At 56.3% G+C, this 12,366-nt stretch overlaps 1 protein-coding gene across 3 annotated transcripts; it reads left to right on the forward strand.

The window, feature by feature from the left end:
* The first annotated feature begins 1,504 nt into the window (after positions 1-1,504).
* IRX4 (iroquois homeobox 4) lies at positions 1,505-12,160 on the forward strand. Of its 3 annotated transcripts, none has more exons than XM_042798269.1 (6): positions 1,505-2,734; positions 7,707-7,865; positions 8,756-9,007; positions 9,647-9,753; positions 10,766-11,088; positions 11,281-12,160. In XM_042798269.1, the coding sequence occupies exons 2-6, from the start codon at positions 7,821-7,823 to the stop codon at positions 12,051-12,053; spliced, it is 1,500 nt and encodes a 499-aa protein (XP_042654203.1). In that variant the 5' UTR covers positions 1,505-2,734; positions 7,707-7,820; the 3' UTR covers positions 12,054-12,160. The 3 variants fall into 3 exon arrangements, with proteins under 3 accessions (XP_042654203.1, XP_042654204.1, XP_042654205.1); XM_042798270.1 differs by having other exon boundaries at positions 7,714-7,865; XM_042798271.1 differs by having other exon boundaries at positions 7,800-7,865.
* The last annotated feature ends 206 nt before the right edge of the window (positions 12,161-12,366 follow it).

The raw sequence follows: 12,366 nt of genomic DNA on the forward strand, positions 1-12,366 counted from the left end.
GTCGACACGAGCAAATAGGAAGAGACAGACACAAGAGTCTGCTCGCTGCCCTTAACCATCCCTGAAATAATAAGAAATGTTGATCTGGTGGAACTGGGGTTGTTATATTACAAAAGATACATATTAATGCACTGTTACTGGGGGGTAGCTGTTAATACAAAAAAATATTTTTTGAACGATGCCTCCTGCCCCGAGGCAAATTTCAAAGGGAAGGGGGGGGAGGGGGGGGGGGGGTGAGGCTGAACCCAGCAGCCCCCCAGCATCTCACCACAGTAGTTCCCCCCCTGCTGCTCTGTAGCTGGGAAAGGTGGGGGCAGCAGCTCCCGGGCCTGGGGGGGTCCCCTCGCTTCCACCGGGCTCCTGGGATCCACCACCGGCAGCTCCGGGCCCGATCGGGGGGGGGGGGGGGGACGGACCTGCGGGGTCTCGGTCTCCCCAAAGCACCTTAAGGCCAGAAGAGAGATGTCACCTCCGGGGGGAGGGTGGTGTCACCCCACCCTGTAAAACACGGGCTCAGGCGTGCGGGAGGGCGGCCGGACGGTGTCCGCGGAGAGAGGCGGAGGGGTCCCCCCCCCGGGGCGGCGGGTCCCCCCGCAGGGACGGCGCTGCCCCCCCGGGAGCTTCCTGCAGCCGGGCCGGGAGGCAGCGCCGTCGGGACGGGCCTCCCCGGGGGAAGGACGGAAGGAAGGAACGAAGGAAGGAAGGGAAAGGCCAGGCCCGCAGGTCCGGGTCGGGGGCATCGCTCCCGGGTGGTTTGGGGAGGGCGCAAGTGTCCCACGGGGGCGCTGGGAAGCGTGGACCGAGCCACGCAGCCCTGGTCCCCCTCGGCACGCAGGCCCGCCGTGGGCGGGCAGCCCAGGCACCCACGTCGCTGTGGGTTTGTTACTCTGCTTTACAATGCAAAAGCTCGCTGCATGATTGGCTTTCTGTTTACAAGTGCGGATGGGGAGAAGGCTCACGTTTTCTTTCTCCGTGTGGTTTCCCCGCCTCGGAAGCTGCACGGGCAATCCGAGGAGGGAGAAAAGGCGAAAGAGAAGAGGATTTCCCAGTTTCAACATTCATCAGATATTACCCTGTCATTGCACTACAAGGTGCAGCGTGTCGAACATTACGAGCGCGGGTCCATGCAAATGACATAGGGATCAAAGAGCCCTGGCAAGAATAAATCTGTCGATGTACAGATGTTCCCTATTAACGTTACTGTTCAGCCTTGGTGGTTACGGTGGGAAGACACCGGATTAAAAATTCCCATTGCCACCCCACCTCAGCTGAACCTTTCTCCCCACACCTCTTTGTCTTCGCTTAATTAGGTAGGATATAATATTCTCTTTTTCCCCTCCTCTGTCTTATTGAGACGTCTGCCCAGGTTTACGCCTTTAAACAGGAACGATATTGATCCCTCCTCCCCCTTCTGTCAATCCCGATTTGTCCCTTTTCCTGCTGAACAAACAATTAAGAAAAGAAAGTACCGCCGGCGCTGTAAAACTTGGCACCCGGCGGGGCCCGGCAGGGCTGCCGGCCGGCGGGCGGGGGCCTGGAGGGGGTCCGGCCGCCCGGGGCTCAGAGGGCGGAGGGGGCTGCACATTTAAGCCCTGGGGGCTCGCTGCCAGCTCGCCCGGGCCCGAGTAACTTCACCGCAGGAGACAGCGGCGGCAGCCTGCGGCTGAGACCGGGCGGGACGGACGAAACGACAGACCGACGGACGGACGGACGGACTGACGGGCGCTCGCAGTAGGACGGAGAGGATAAGCAAGAGCTCCTTGCCCCGACCTGCCTGAGGCTGCAGCCGGCGCCTCCCCCCCCCCCCCCCCCCCGGTGCTCGGGCAGCGCCGGGGCCGGCCCCGGAGGCGCAGCCGGGAGCGGGTCCCCGGTGCCGGGCAGCGCCGCTCCCCCTTCCCTGCCCTCCCTCCCTTCCCGCAACCGCCCCCGGGGGGGGAGGTAGAGAGGGGGCGCCGGCCCCCGCGGCCCCCCGGCAGCTCCTCGGCCCCCGGCTCCGCCGCGCTGCCCCGGGGCGATGCGTGGGGTGAGGGCGGATGGGCGGACAGGTACAGGTGCCCATCTCCTGCGCGCAGGGCGAACGCGGGCGTCCCAGCCCGCCTCCTCAAACGGGAGGGAAACAAAGGCGGCGAGGGAGGCAGGGAGAGTTGCCTGCAAGTTTAGCGCCCTTCAGTCGTGACTCGCAAAGATAAATGAGAGTTTGGAGGTGCGCGCCGTTCATCAACGCTCCGGCTGCCTTACAGCGTGTGCAACCCGCAGATCATTAGGTTAAATGGAGGACACTCGTGTCCTTCCAGAATCAATGCAATTATTGTTGGCAACAAGGACAACAATTGGAGCGGCAGCACTAATTTTACTAACCTGCTATTAATTATGGTGTCCCCCACGCCCCAGACGGCGTTTATAACCCGCGGAAGCGAGCGGTGCCGGCTGCTTCTGTTTTAAAACGGGAAAAGTTGGAAGCGGAGTGCCTGGTCGCGTTGGAAAGTGTTAATCAGTAGGAAAGAGTGTGATCAGTGGAGCTATTCACTTGAACGTCACTCTGGTGCGGGGGGTTAGCGGAGCGGCTGTGGCGCCTGGGGACCGGCGGCGCCGCGCAGGTACTGCGCGCCGAGCAATGCCCGCGCTGCTGCGCGCAGCTCCCCGCGGAGTCCGCCCGCGCAGCCGAGAGGAGCGAAGCCCTGCCATGGCACAGCCGGCGCTGCGAGGGTTCAGCCGAAGCCTGGCGTGATCGCAGGTAAACCTTTTCTCCTTGTTTTGGTGGCGATGCTTGTGCGTGTGTGTGTGTGTGTGTGTCTGTCTTTACGGAACGGGGGGAGGAGGGGAGCGGTGGGGTTTTTCCGCCACCCCCACCACCACCACCCCCCCCCCCGTCCCTTCGGAGCCTGCTTTAGCAGCAAGGCAGCTGAAAACGAACTGCTGGAGGGAAGAGAAACTATCTGTGATGATGAATCATTTGGCTTTGTGCAAGCTTTACCTAGGACAGAGGGCAAATGTATTTTAACATATGTGTTATTTCTTGGAAAGGGGGTGTGGATATGATATTCAGCGAGCGCTAAGGTAAGGTATCGAGTCAAACTTTCTGGATTTTAAGGCAAACTTTAAAAGGCATAGAATTCGTCCTTGCAAGTAGGAAAGTTTTATCTTCGCAGAGAAGTATGTTCAAGCTGTCCTCTGCCAGAGAGCTCAGAGGCGGTGGCGTTTGAACGCCTGCGAGTCTGCGGCACCGGGGGTACCGGAGCCGCGAGGAGAAGCCTTTTGCAACCTTTGCTTTGCTAGTGAAAAGAGTAGGTGTGCTGCTCCGCACCGCGCAGGTAAACGGGGGCATGTTGCAGGGTTCGTCTAGCCATACAGCAGCTACCCAGGTTGCAGCGTTTGCTTCTCTTGTTGAAAAGTTGTGGGTTTGGGTCTTTTGGGGTTATTTTGGGGGGGGTTGTTTTTTTGTTTGGGTTTTTGTTTTGGTTTGGGTTTGTTTTTTTTTTTTTTGGTGGGGGGGAAGAGAGAGAGCGCGGTGTGTTGGCTCTAGTTCTTAAGTGTGAAAAGTTAATAAATACAGAAAGCAGAATGAGCATGGGAGGCCTTTCTGCTTTAATCTAGATTGTTTGCCGAGAGGATTGAAGACTTGGAAAATGAAAGCATTCAAATGGATAGCTTTGAACGACTGAATTTACGCGTAGTTGTAATCTGAGTAAATTAATTAGAGGCGCCTTCTTATGCAAGTGTTATGTTTGTCATCGTAGCTCTGCCGATCACAAGCCACCGCGTAGGTCTGGGCAGGTCGGCAGCGTCAGCTCGCTGTCCCTCGATTCGGAGTGCAGGAGATGCAGTTACACCTCAGGTGGGCTCAGAGAGCACAGCCGTATTTACTGTCCATAGCGACTTTATGGGAGCTAATCTACTTGAAAATGTTGTAGGCTGCCCTCGGTTCCATGTCAGATCCCAAATGGGCAACATGTAGAGCTTCACAGCGTTTGTCAGGCGGTGTCAAGGTTGCTTTAAATCTGTAACGTGAAAACAAAGTGAAGTCGACTGAAAGAGCTCGCTAAAGTCTGTTTTCAGCCCATAAGCAAATTCCGTCGCTGAAATATTTCCAGGAGTGGCAATAACCCCTCCAAAAGAGGAGGCGATGAAAGTGCAGATAGTAAAAGTGTAGCTGCATTAACTGCCTCTAGATCATGTCCCTGAAGACGTCCATCAAAGCGTTAGTCCCGAAGAGGTTCTCTGCTTTACCTGCTGTGGCCTGTTCCAGCATCACAGCGTTTCCTTCTCGTTTCATGCTCTTGTGATAGAACTTGTATGAACGTTTGACTCCAGGTTCTCAGAGAAGAAACACACAACCCTCGGAGATAGAGCTGGTGGGGCTCTGGCTGTAACCCCCCTGCTCATCTGGGGATGCAGGCTGGCCCTCATGAGAGGGGAACTCTCCAGCTATTGATCGAGATAGGTTTACTTGCTCCAACTTTGGAGAGGGCAGTGTCTCTTTCCCGAAAGCTGCTGACTGCTTTGTGCAGGAAAGGGGCTTTGACAAGGATCAATTTTTATTGCACAGCAAAGGCTCACGTTTTCCAAACGCTTAAGGATATAGCCCACAGCATTATGTGTCTTTACTTGGATCTGAACAGGGTTAAGTTGTTTATGTGTGAGAATCACAAAGGTTATTTTAAATCTTTCTGGGGCTTATTGCATGTTTGTGTGCGGGCACCAACAATTCAGGACGAACTATGATTGTGATGAGTTTCTTATCCACAAAGGGCCATTATTTGTAGGTTGTAAGTGAAACAAGATGAGAAGGCTGGAGGAAGATGTTATGTCAGCTTTGAGCATTTAAGGTTAAGGTTTGTGTTATTTTTCGGGTTTGGTGGCTTTTGGGTTTTGTTCGGTTTGGTTTTGTTTTGTTTTGTGTTTGGTTTTTTTTTTTTTTAATGACCACTTTCTAGAGAATACAGATTGGAACTGGCACAAAGCTGACTGGGGGTAAAGTAGTAGAGCAGGCAGGCCAAAAAAAAAAAAAAAAAAAAAGAAGAAAAATAATTATCATGATTAATACAGGAAAGTTCAGTGCAAAAATGGGCACCAGAGTATTTTCATGGTGCAGTGAAAGACAACTGTGATATATAAATAGACAAGGACTATAAATATTGAATTTCACCTTGTATTTTAAAGTTTAATAGACTCATCTAAATATCAAAACCTGTAGTGTTCCGTGGGCCACTGCGGAGTTGACATCTGCAGTATTATCAAAAGGGGAGGGGGGGGGGGGGGGGGGGGGAAGAACCAACAACAACAAAAAAACCCCACCCAGCCCCACACCACCAGGACATCTCCCGAGCTGTAGGCTGGAAAACTGAGGACTTCTCCAGGCAGTTCTCTAGCTCTCCCAGCTAATTATAGTGCTTTACACCGAGCCACTCTTGAGATAAGTGCAACTGTTTTCTTCCCTAGCACCGGTGAGTTATACTCCAGGGCTTAAATAAACATCCCCCCGCGCAATCAGCGCAGGAGGCAGAGCGAGCAGCACCCAACGCTGCGTGCAGACCATTGTGTAAACACCGAGTGGCTTTTCTTCCCAAACAATGCAATAGCCCGTCAGCACGTCGCATAGAAGGAAGCTGCTCGTAAATAGTAGCTAAAAGTATCGTTATATCCCGGCAGCACCGGAGTAGCAGGAGGAATAAAGGAGCGTTTCTGTAAGAGACCCAATGGCTAAGTTATTAATATTCCCAGAAAGAAGAAGGTACTAGCATTTCAGGTGAGGAAAGAAAAAGCACTTTCTTCCCCTCCAAAAATCAATACAGAATTCAAACCCGATTATTAATGTCATTTGATTCCCTTTCTTTATACGTTTCTCCCGGCTACAGATACTGAGCTGTCAGGATAATTTGCATGTACTGTATCTGATATCTTTTATTTGCAAACACTCTAAAGCGCCATAAAACGCCTCTCGTTGTAGTCTAACTCAATCCGAGAACTAGTATTTTCATCTGTAAATTAAAGCAATTACGCAGCAGATATTATATTATGTGTACTGTGGTCTCCAGATAGTCATCAATCACCCTCAATCGAGCTGTCAGTGTGGGCAGATTCGTTTCTGGGAGGCAGTTTTCCAGCTGGGGAGAAGAAGAGAACATCATCATTAATTAGAGTGTGACCCTGGGGCTATTCACATGTCTGAACCCAGGGATCTCTCTGAGCAAGTCTGCACACCACGGAGCAACGTTCAACTGCACCAGCAGCCGAGCTTCAGCCTCGGAGCTGACTCCTCAGCTTCCTCCACCCACCCTGCCCCGGCGGTAGCTGGCCGTCGGGGGGAGATGCCGGGGCTGCCGGCCGGCGGAGGTGGCCAAAGGGCCACCAAAGGGCCACCTCCGCCGGCCGGCAGCCCCGGCATCTCCACACACACCCCCCCGCCCCGACCCCCCCGACGGCCGCTGTCTCCGGGCGGCAGCGCGGAGCCTGCCCCCTCCGAGGGGGGGAAGCGGGGTGAGGGGATCTGCTGCCTGCCTGCCTGGGGAGAGGGGGGGTCCGGCCCCCCGAAGGTGATAGGGAGGCTGATGGCAGCCCTGAGGTGGGCTGGGGAGGAGGAGGAGGGGGGATGGCGACGAGACTCCTTCCCAGGCCCTCCTTCATTCGGGGGTCCCCGCCGTGTAGCCCCGGGAAATAGATGTTTGCTCTTAGGAGAGAAACAGCACTTGGCACATCTGAGTTGCACCCCCGTTCCCTAATTCCTCCCCCCCCCCCCCCCCCCCCCCATCTGGGCGCCCCTCGGAGCACGGGCAGGCTGGATACGGCCCTCCGCCCCGAGAAAGGCTGGCTTTTCCCGCGGAGGTTTGCGATGGGATCAAAGTCGTTTTAACGTGAAAAGTCACGTCCTTTCAATCATTCCCCGGAATACGCTTGTAGGGTTTTCTACCTGTAATCACACGTCTGGAATAAAAGCCGAAAAGAAAAGCAGGATTGCATGTCATGTGCTTTATTGTCAGCGTTAGCGCTAATTTTAACTGTTGATTAAATCTTAAATGAAGACTCAGTCGTGTGTCCCTTCATATGTCTTGTTTGTAATTGAGACTAATTATTACTGTGGGGTGGGAAGAAGCAGCTGCTCATTAATTAATTTCTAATTAAAAGTGCTTACCAGCCCTTCAGTGACGAAGGAGGGTGGGGGGAATTCTTAGCTGATACAACATTGATCCTTCAGATTAAAACCATTCATTTCCTTCCCTTCCCCGCAGAAATACCCAGAAATGTTGCAAGCAGGCGGAGCCGCTGCCGCGGAGCTTTCCAAACTTTCGCTCCTCTTGGGCAAGCTGAGAGGGATGCTGGAGAGCCTGTTTTCCACGCCAGGGAAAAGGCTCCCGAAAATTAATGTTAAATTTACAGGCAGGTTAATTGGAATAGGTTTGGCGTGACGTCAGAGGCTCGGCTCTTTTAAAACAACGTGCTTCTGAACTGATGTATTTGTATCACTTTTCTCCCCGCCTCCACTCCCCCCCCCCGCCCCTTTATTTTTCCGTGGGTGCAAAGTATGTATTCCTGCCGTCACGTTTGCCAGCCTTAGAGCCCACACGTAACCATTATTTCTGTTTTGTAGCTGTAAAGGGAAAGGTGCTAAAATCACTATACATTTATTTTTTCCTTCAGTTAAAAAAAAAAAAAAAGTTTAAGATTTCACGTAAAGAAATTAAATGTGGTTTTCTGCTTCGTCCTATAAGCATCTAGGGACCTGTGGTTACCAATCAATTGGTACAATAGAGCAGAGCCAGGCTGCAATAGCGTGCAGATCAGACGTCTCGCCTTGTTTCTAGATAACTGGGAGCCTCTGTACCATGTCATATCCTCAGTTTGGCTACCCTTACTCCTCTGCACCCCAGGTAAGACTTTTTGCCTACCAACGTTAACTGATTGCATTTCAGTCCTTATTGATTACTTCTGTCCAGGGCTGAGAGCGGCAGCGATCCTTTCTAGCGTGCGGGAGCGGCTGCTGGCTCCGCATCTCTCCGAGATGCTCAAGTTATCTCTCGCGCACGGATTTTAAAATGGGAATGAACACGCGGGATTTAGGGTGTTTGGGGGTGATAATGACGCGTGGGGGAGGATTACAGAGATGAGGGAGGTGAGAAGGGGAGCTAGAGATCCCCCAACCCCCACCGGCTCTCTCCCCCCCCTCCCCCCCAGCACTTTTTTTTTTTTCCCCCCCTTTCCCGATTAAATTCACAGTTTTGCAATTAAACACGAAAGTACTGAGGTCCGGACCGTAGAAACGCAATGGGATATTCTAAACCAGCAGGTTAATAACAGATGCGTGCGTGGCTGCTACAAATCTGCAGTCAAAATAAATATGCATGAGTGATTTAGAAAAAAAGGTTTAAAAACGCAGATGGGAAGCATTGTGCTGCGAGCGGAGAAACCCGGTGTAAACCCAGTCTTACAGAACGCACAGGGAAAGTTAGTTTTTAATTGCGAAGGGCTGGAGCAGCGTATTACAGAAGATTAAACGCCCACAGTCACGGGGCGTGCGTTTGTTGTTATTGTGGGCTTTATTTAAAACTGATAAGATACTTGCACCTCTGCGTTTCTCCAGAGCGTTTTTACTCCGACTGAAGGAAAAGACGGAAGGGGAGGGAGGAGGGGCGACACCCCAAAGCTGCGACCTCATAAGAAAGAAAACACCCCAAACTTGGTTACAGTTTGGGAAGTTCCCCCGCCCCCCCCCCCCCCCCCCCCCCCCCTCGGCCCTCAGCGCCGCTCTCTTTCCCTCCAGTTCCTGATGAGCACCAACTCCCTGACGACCTGCTGCGAGTCCAGCGGCCGGACACTGGCCGAGACGGGGGCGGCCGCCTCCGCCCAGACCCCCGTCTACTGCCCGGTGTACGAGAGCCGCCTGCTCGCCACCGCCCGGCACGAACTCAACTCCGCCGCCGCCCTGGGGGTCTACGGCGGCCCCTACGCCGGTCCCCAGGGTTATGGAAACTACGTGACCTACGGCACCGAGGCTCCCGCCTTCTATTCCTTGGTAAGCCGCCCGCCGCCGCGGGGGGGGGGGGGGGGGGGGATGCTCCCGCCCGGCCTCTGCGCCGCTCCGCCGCTGCAGGACCCGCGCTGCCCCCCCGCCCCGGTTTGGGGGGCGGTGGCCGGGACCCCTCCGCGGCGGCAGCCCCAGCCGCTGCTGCTGCTGCTGCTGCTTCCTCCGCCTCCTCCTCCTCCTCTCCCCCAAGCCGCAGGCCGCTCCCCCCGCTTGTGCGCGGAAGCGTCCAGCCCCGCGGTCATTAAATATTCAAGCCCGGCACGGTTCTCACGGTAACGCAATTAAAAGTCGCGCCTGGCAAGGAGGCGGCCGAGCGCGGGGAGTTTAGGGCGGCCCAGACCCCGGCTCGCAAAAAAATGATGCACTCTTCCCAGCCAGCCTTTTTTTCTCTCTCTCTTTTTTTTTTTTTTTTTTTTTTTTTTTTTTTTTTTTCCCCTGGCACCGTAACAGCGCGAGTTAATGTCTCTATTGATCTCGCTGGCCGCCGCGGCCGAGGGGCCTCCGGGAAGGTCCGTCGCGCTTCCGTTTCGCCCCCCTCACCCTCCCGCGGAGACCCGGCGGGGCCGGGGAGGGGGCCCGAGCTCGGGGGGCGGCGGGGCTGAGGGCGCGGCGCGGTGTCTCTTGCAGAACAGTTTGGAGGCGAAGGACGGGAGCGGGTCTGCGCATGCGGGCATCGCCCCGGCGGCTGCCTATTACCCCTACGATCACAGCCTCAGCCAGTACCAGTACGACAGGTAAGCACGCACACACACACACACACACACACACACACACACACACACACCACCCCCCCGGCCCCCCTCGCTGCCCCCACTCGCGATCCACACCCCTGCCCCACCCGCGCCGCTGCGGGGCCGAGGGCCGGCCCGGCCGCCTCCCCTTCCCAGCCGGAATGTTCCCCTCTCCCGCCGGCACACAGACGCGGGGTGCTCTGCCCCACGGACGGGTGGGGAGTGTGGGGTGGGGGGCGGTCCCTCTCCGCCGGGGCGGTAATTATCTTTCCCTGCGTGGAGTCAGGCTCGGGCGCCTGGGCATCTCTGCTGCGTTTATTAGTTTTAAACCAGCGCGAACCGACTTAGACACTGTTTGGAGTTCCGAGGCCCGCTGGGCGCCGATGACCTTTCCCGGAGGATGTGCATTAAATATTCAGTCGCAGGCCAGTGTCATCTGCGTTAGTTTTCTACAATTTCAGGAACAAAAGGGTAGGAGAGATTACTAATGAAAGGAGTAAGAGGGAAGGTATTTCTATTAACAGTTACACCCTGGGGTCACCCAGATGTATTCTGTTTGGGGAGGACTGATCAAACAACAGGAAAGTGGGATTTCTGTGCGTTTGCAAGCTGCTAGGATGTCCCTGCTGCCCGAAATGTTGACGCTGACTTTACCGCGAATAAAAGGCCGGCGCTTTCTTCCCTCATGCCGCGGCCAGCGGCACGGCACGGCTGGGGTTTGCATCGCCCGGTGCTGCTGGCGGCTGAACCCTTCCTCCTTGCTTTCTTCCTCGGCCTGACTTCTCGAGGCAGGTCGCCTTCTTAAAGCTGAGCTGTCCACGCCCATCTCCCCCGTCTCTGGTCCAGCCACCCCGCGGGACACACACACACACACACACACGGGGCGGGGGGGGGGGGGGGGGAGTGCCGCAGGCAAGCCGCTGGTACCGTGGCGCGGCCGTATTCCCACGTTCGGGCAGATCCACGGGGGGCGAGGCCGCCGTGTCCCACCGTGGGTGCTCCCCTGTGCCCGCAGGTACGGCACCATGGACGGCGGGACGCGGAGGAAAAACGCCACCCGGGAGACGACCAGCACGCTGAAGGCCTGGCTGCAGGAGCACCGCAAGAACCCCTACCCCACCAAGGGCGAGAAGATCATGCTGGCCATCATCACCAAGATGACCCTCACCCAGGTCTCCACCTGGTTCGCCAACGCCCGCCGGCGGCTCAAGAAGGAGAACAAGATGACCTGGCCCCCGCGGAACAAGTGCTCGGATGAGAAGCGGCCCTACGAGGAAGAGGAGGAGGAGGAGGAGGAGGGTTCGCAGGAAGAGGCGATGAAGAGCGGGAAAGCCGAGGGTACCCTGCTAAAAACAGGCACTTAGCGATTCGGCTGCGGGGGCTCGGCCGCCAGCTCGCCCCCGGGGCGGGCCCCGCTCGTGGGGGCGGCCGCGGGCCCCGCTCGTGGGGGCGGCCGCGGAGCAGCGCGGCGCCGCCAGTGACCGTGTGTCTTGTTTTTGCTGTCCCTTCCCCCGCCCCCAACCCCCGCAGAACCCACGGGCAAGGAGGAGAAGGAGCTGGAGCTCAGCGACCTGGAGGACTTGGACGCCGCCGAGTCGGAGAGCTCGGAGTGCGAGCTGAGGCGGCCCTTCCCGCACCCGCTCCCGCTCCCGCTCCCGGGCGGCAGCCACCCGCCGCGGGCCGCCGAGCCCCCCGCCAAGATGCCGCCGGCCGCCGCCGCCGAGGAGGAGGAGGAGGAGGAGGAGGAGGAGGAGGAAGGGGGGGCGGCGGCGGAGCGGGCGCGGAGCTGCCTGAAGCCGGCGGCGGAGGAGTGCGGCCCCGAGCTGCTGGGCGGCCGGCAGCGCGGCTGCGAGTCCAAGGTGTGCTTCCAGCAGGGGCAGCAGCTGCTGGAGGCGAAGCCGAGGATCTGGTCCCTGGCGCACACCGCCACCTCCCTCAACCAGGCCGAGTACCCCTCCTGCATGCTGAAACGGCAGGGGGGCCCGGCCGCCGCCGCCCCCCCCGCCCCGGTCAGTGTCATCGACCGGCACCAGGATTCGCCGGTCACCAACCTCAGGAACTGGGTGGACGGGGTCTTTCACGACCCCCTGTTCAGGCACAGTACTTTGAACCAAGCCCTGGGCAACACGACAGTTTCCTGGGCTACCACCAAAGGAGCCATTCTGGAAACGGGCGCCTTGGGACGCGCGGTGGGGAACGGCGCCAACGTGCTCAAGGGGCAGCTCTCAAACTTGGCCCACCATGACTCAAACAAAGAGTTTCTGGCGTTTCCCAAATCAGGAAGCAAAATGTTTTGTTCCTAACAGGCCCGCCGAGGGGCGAAGGACTTTCTAACGCTTGAAGAGTCAGCTACACTGAAAAGAGACTTGCGAGAGTTTAAATATCAAACTTTTCCTTTTTTTTTTTTTTTTTTTTTTAAAAAAAAAATAAAAACAAACACAAACCAACAGAAACGAGGATTTAAGCTTCAGTTTGCTCAGTTCAACGGACAGACTTTGCTCACTGCTGTTCTGAAGAACTTCTGGCTGCGACTTTAAGGGATCAATGTCGTGAAAGTTATTTAATTCCCATGTCCAAAAAGCACGTACTATAGCGTAGACCTACTTAAAAAGTTTA

Source organism: Tyto alba, unplaced genomic scaffold, assembly GCF_018691265.1.
Source record: "Tyto alba isolate M040663 unplaced genomic scaffold, T.alba_DEE_v4.0 Super-Scaffold_27, whole genome shotgun sequence".
NCBI lineage: Eukaryota > Metazoa > Chordata > Aves > Strigiformes > Tytonidae > Tyto > Tyto alba.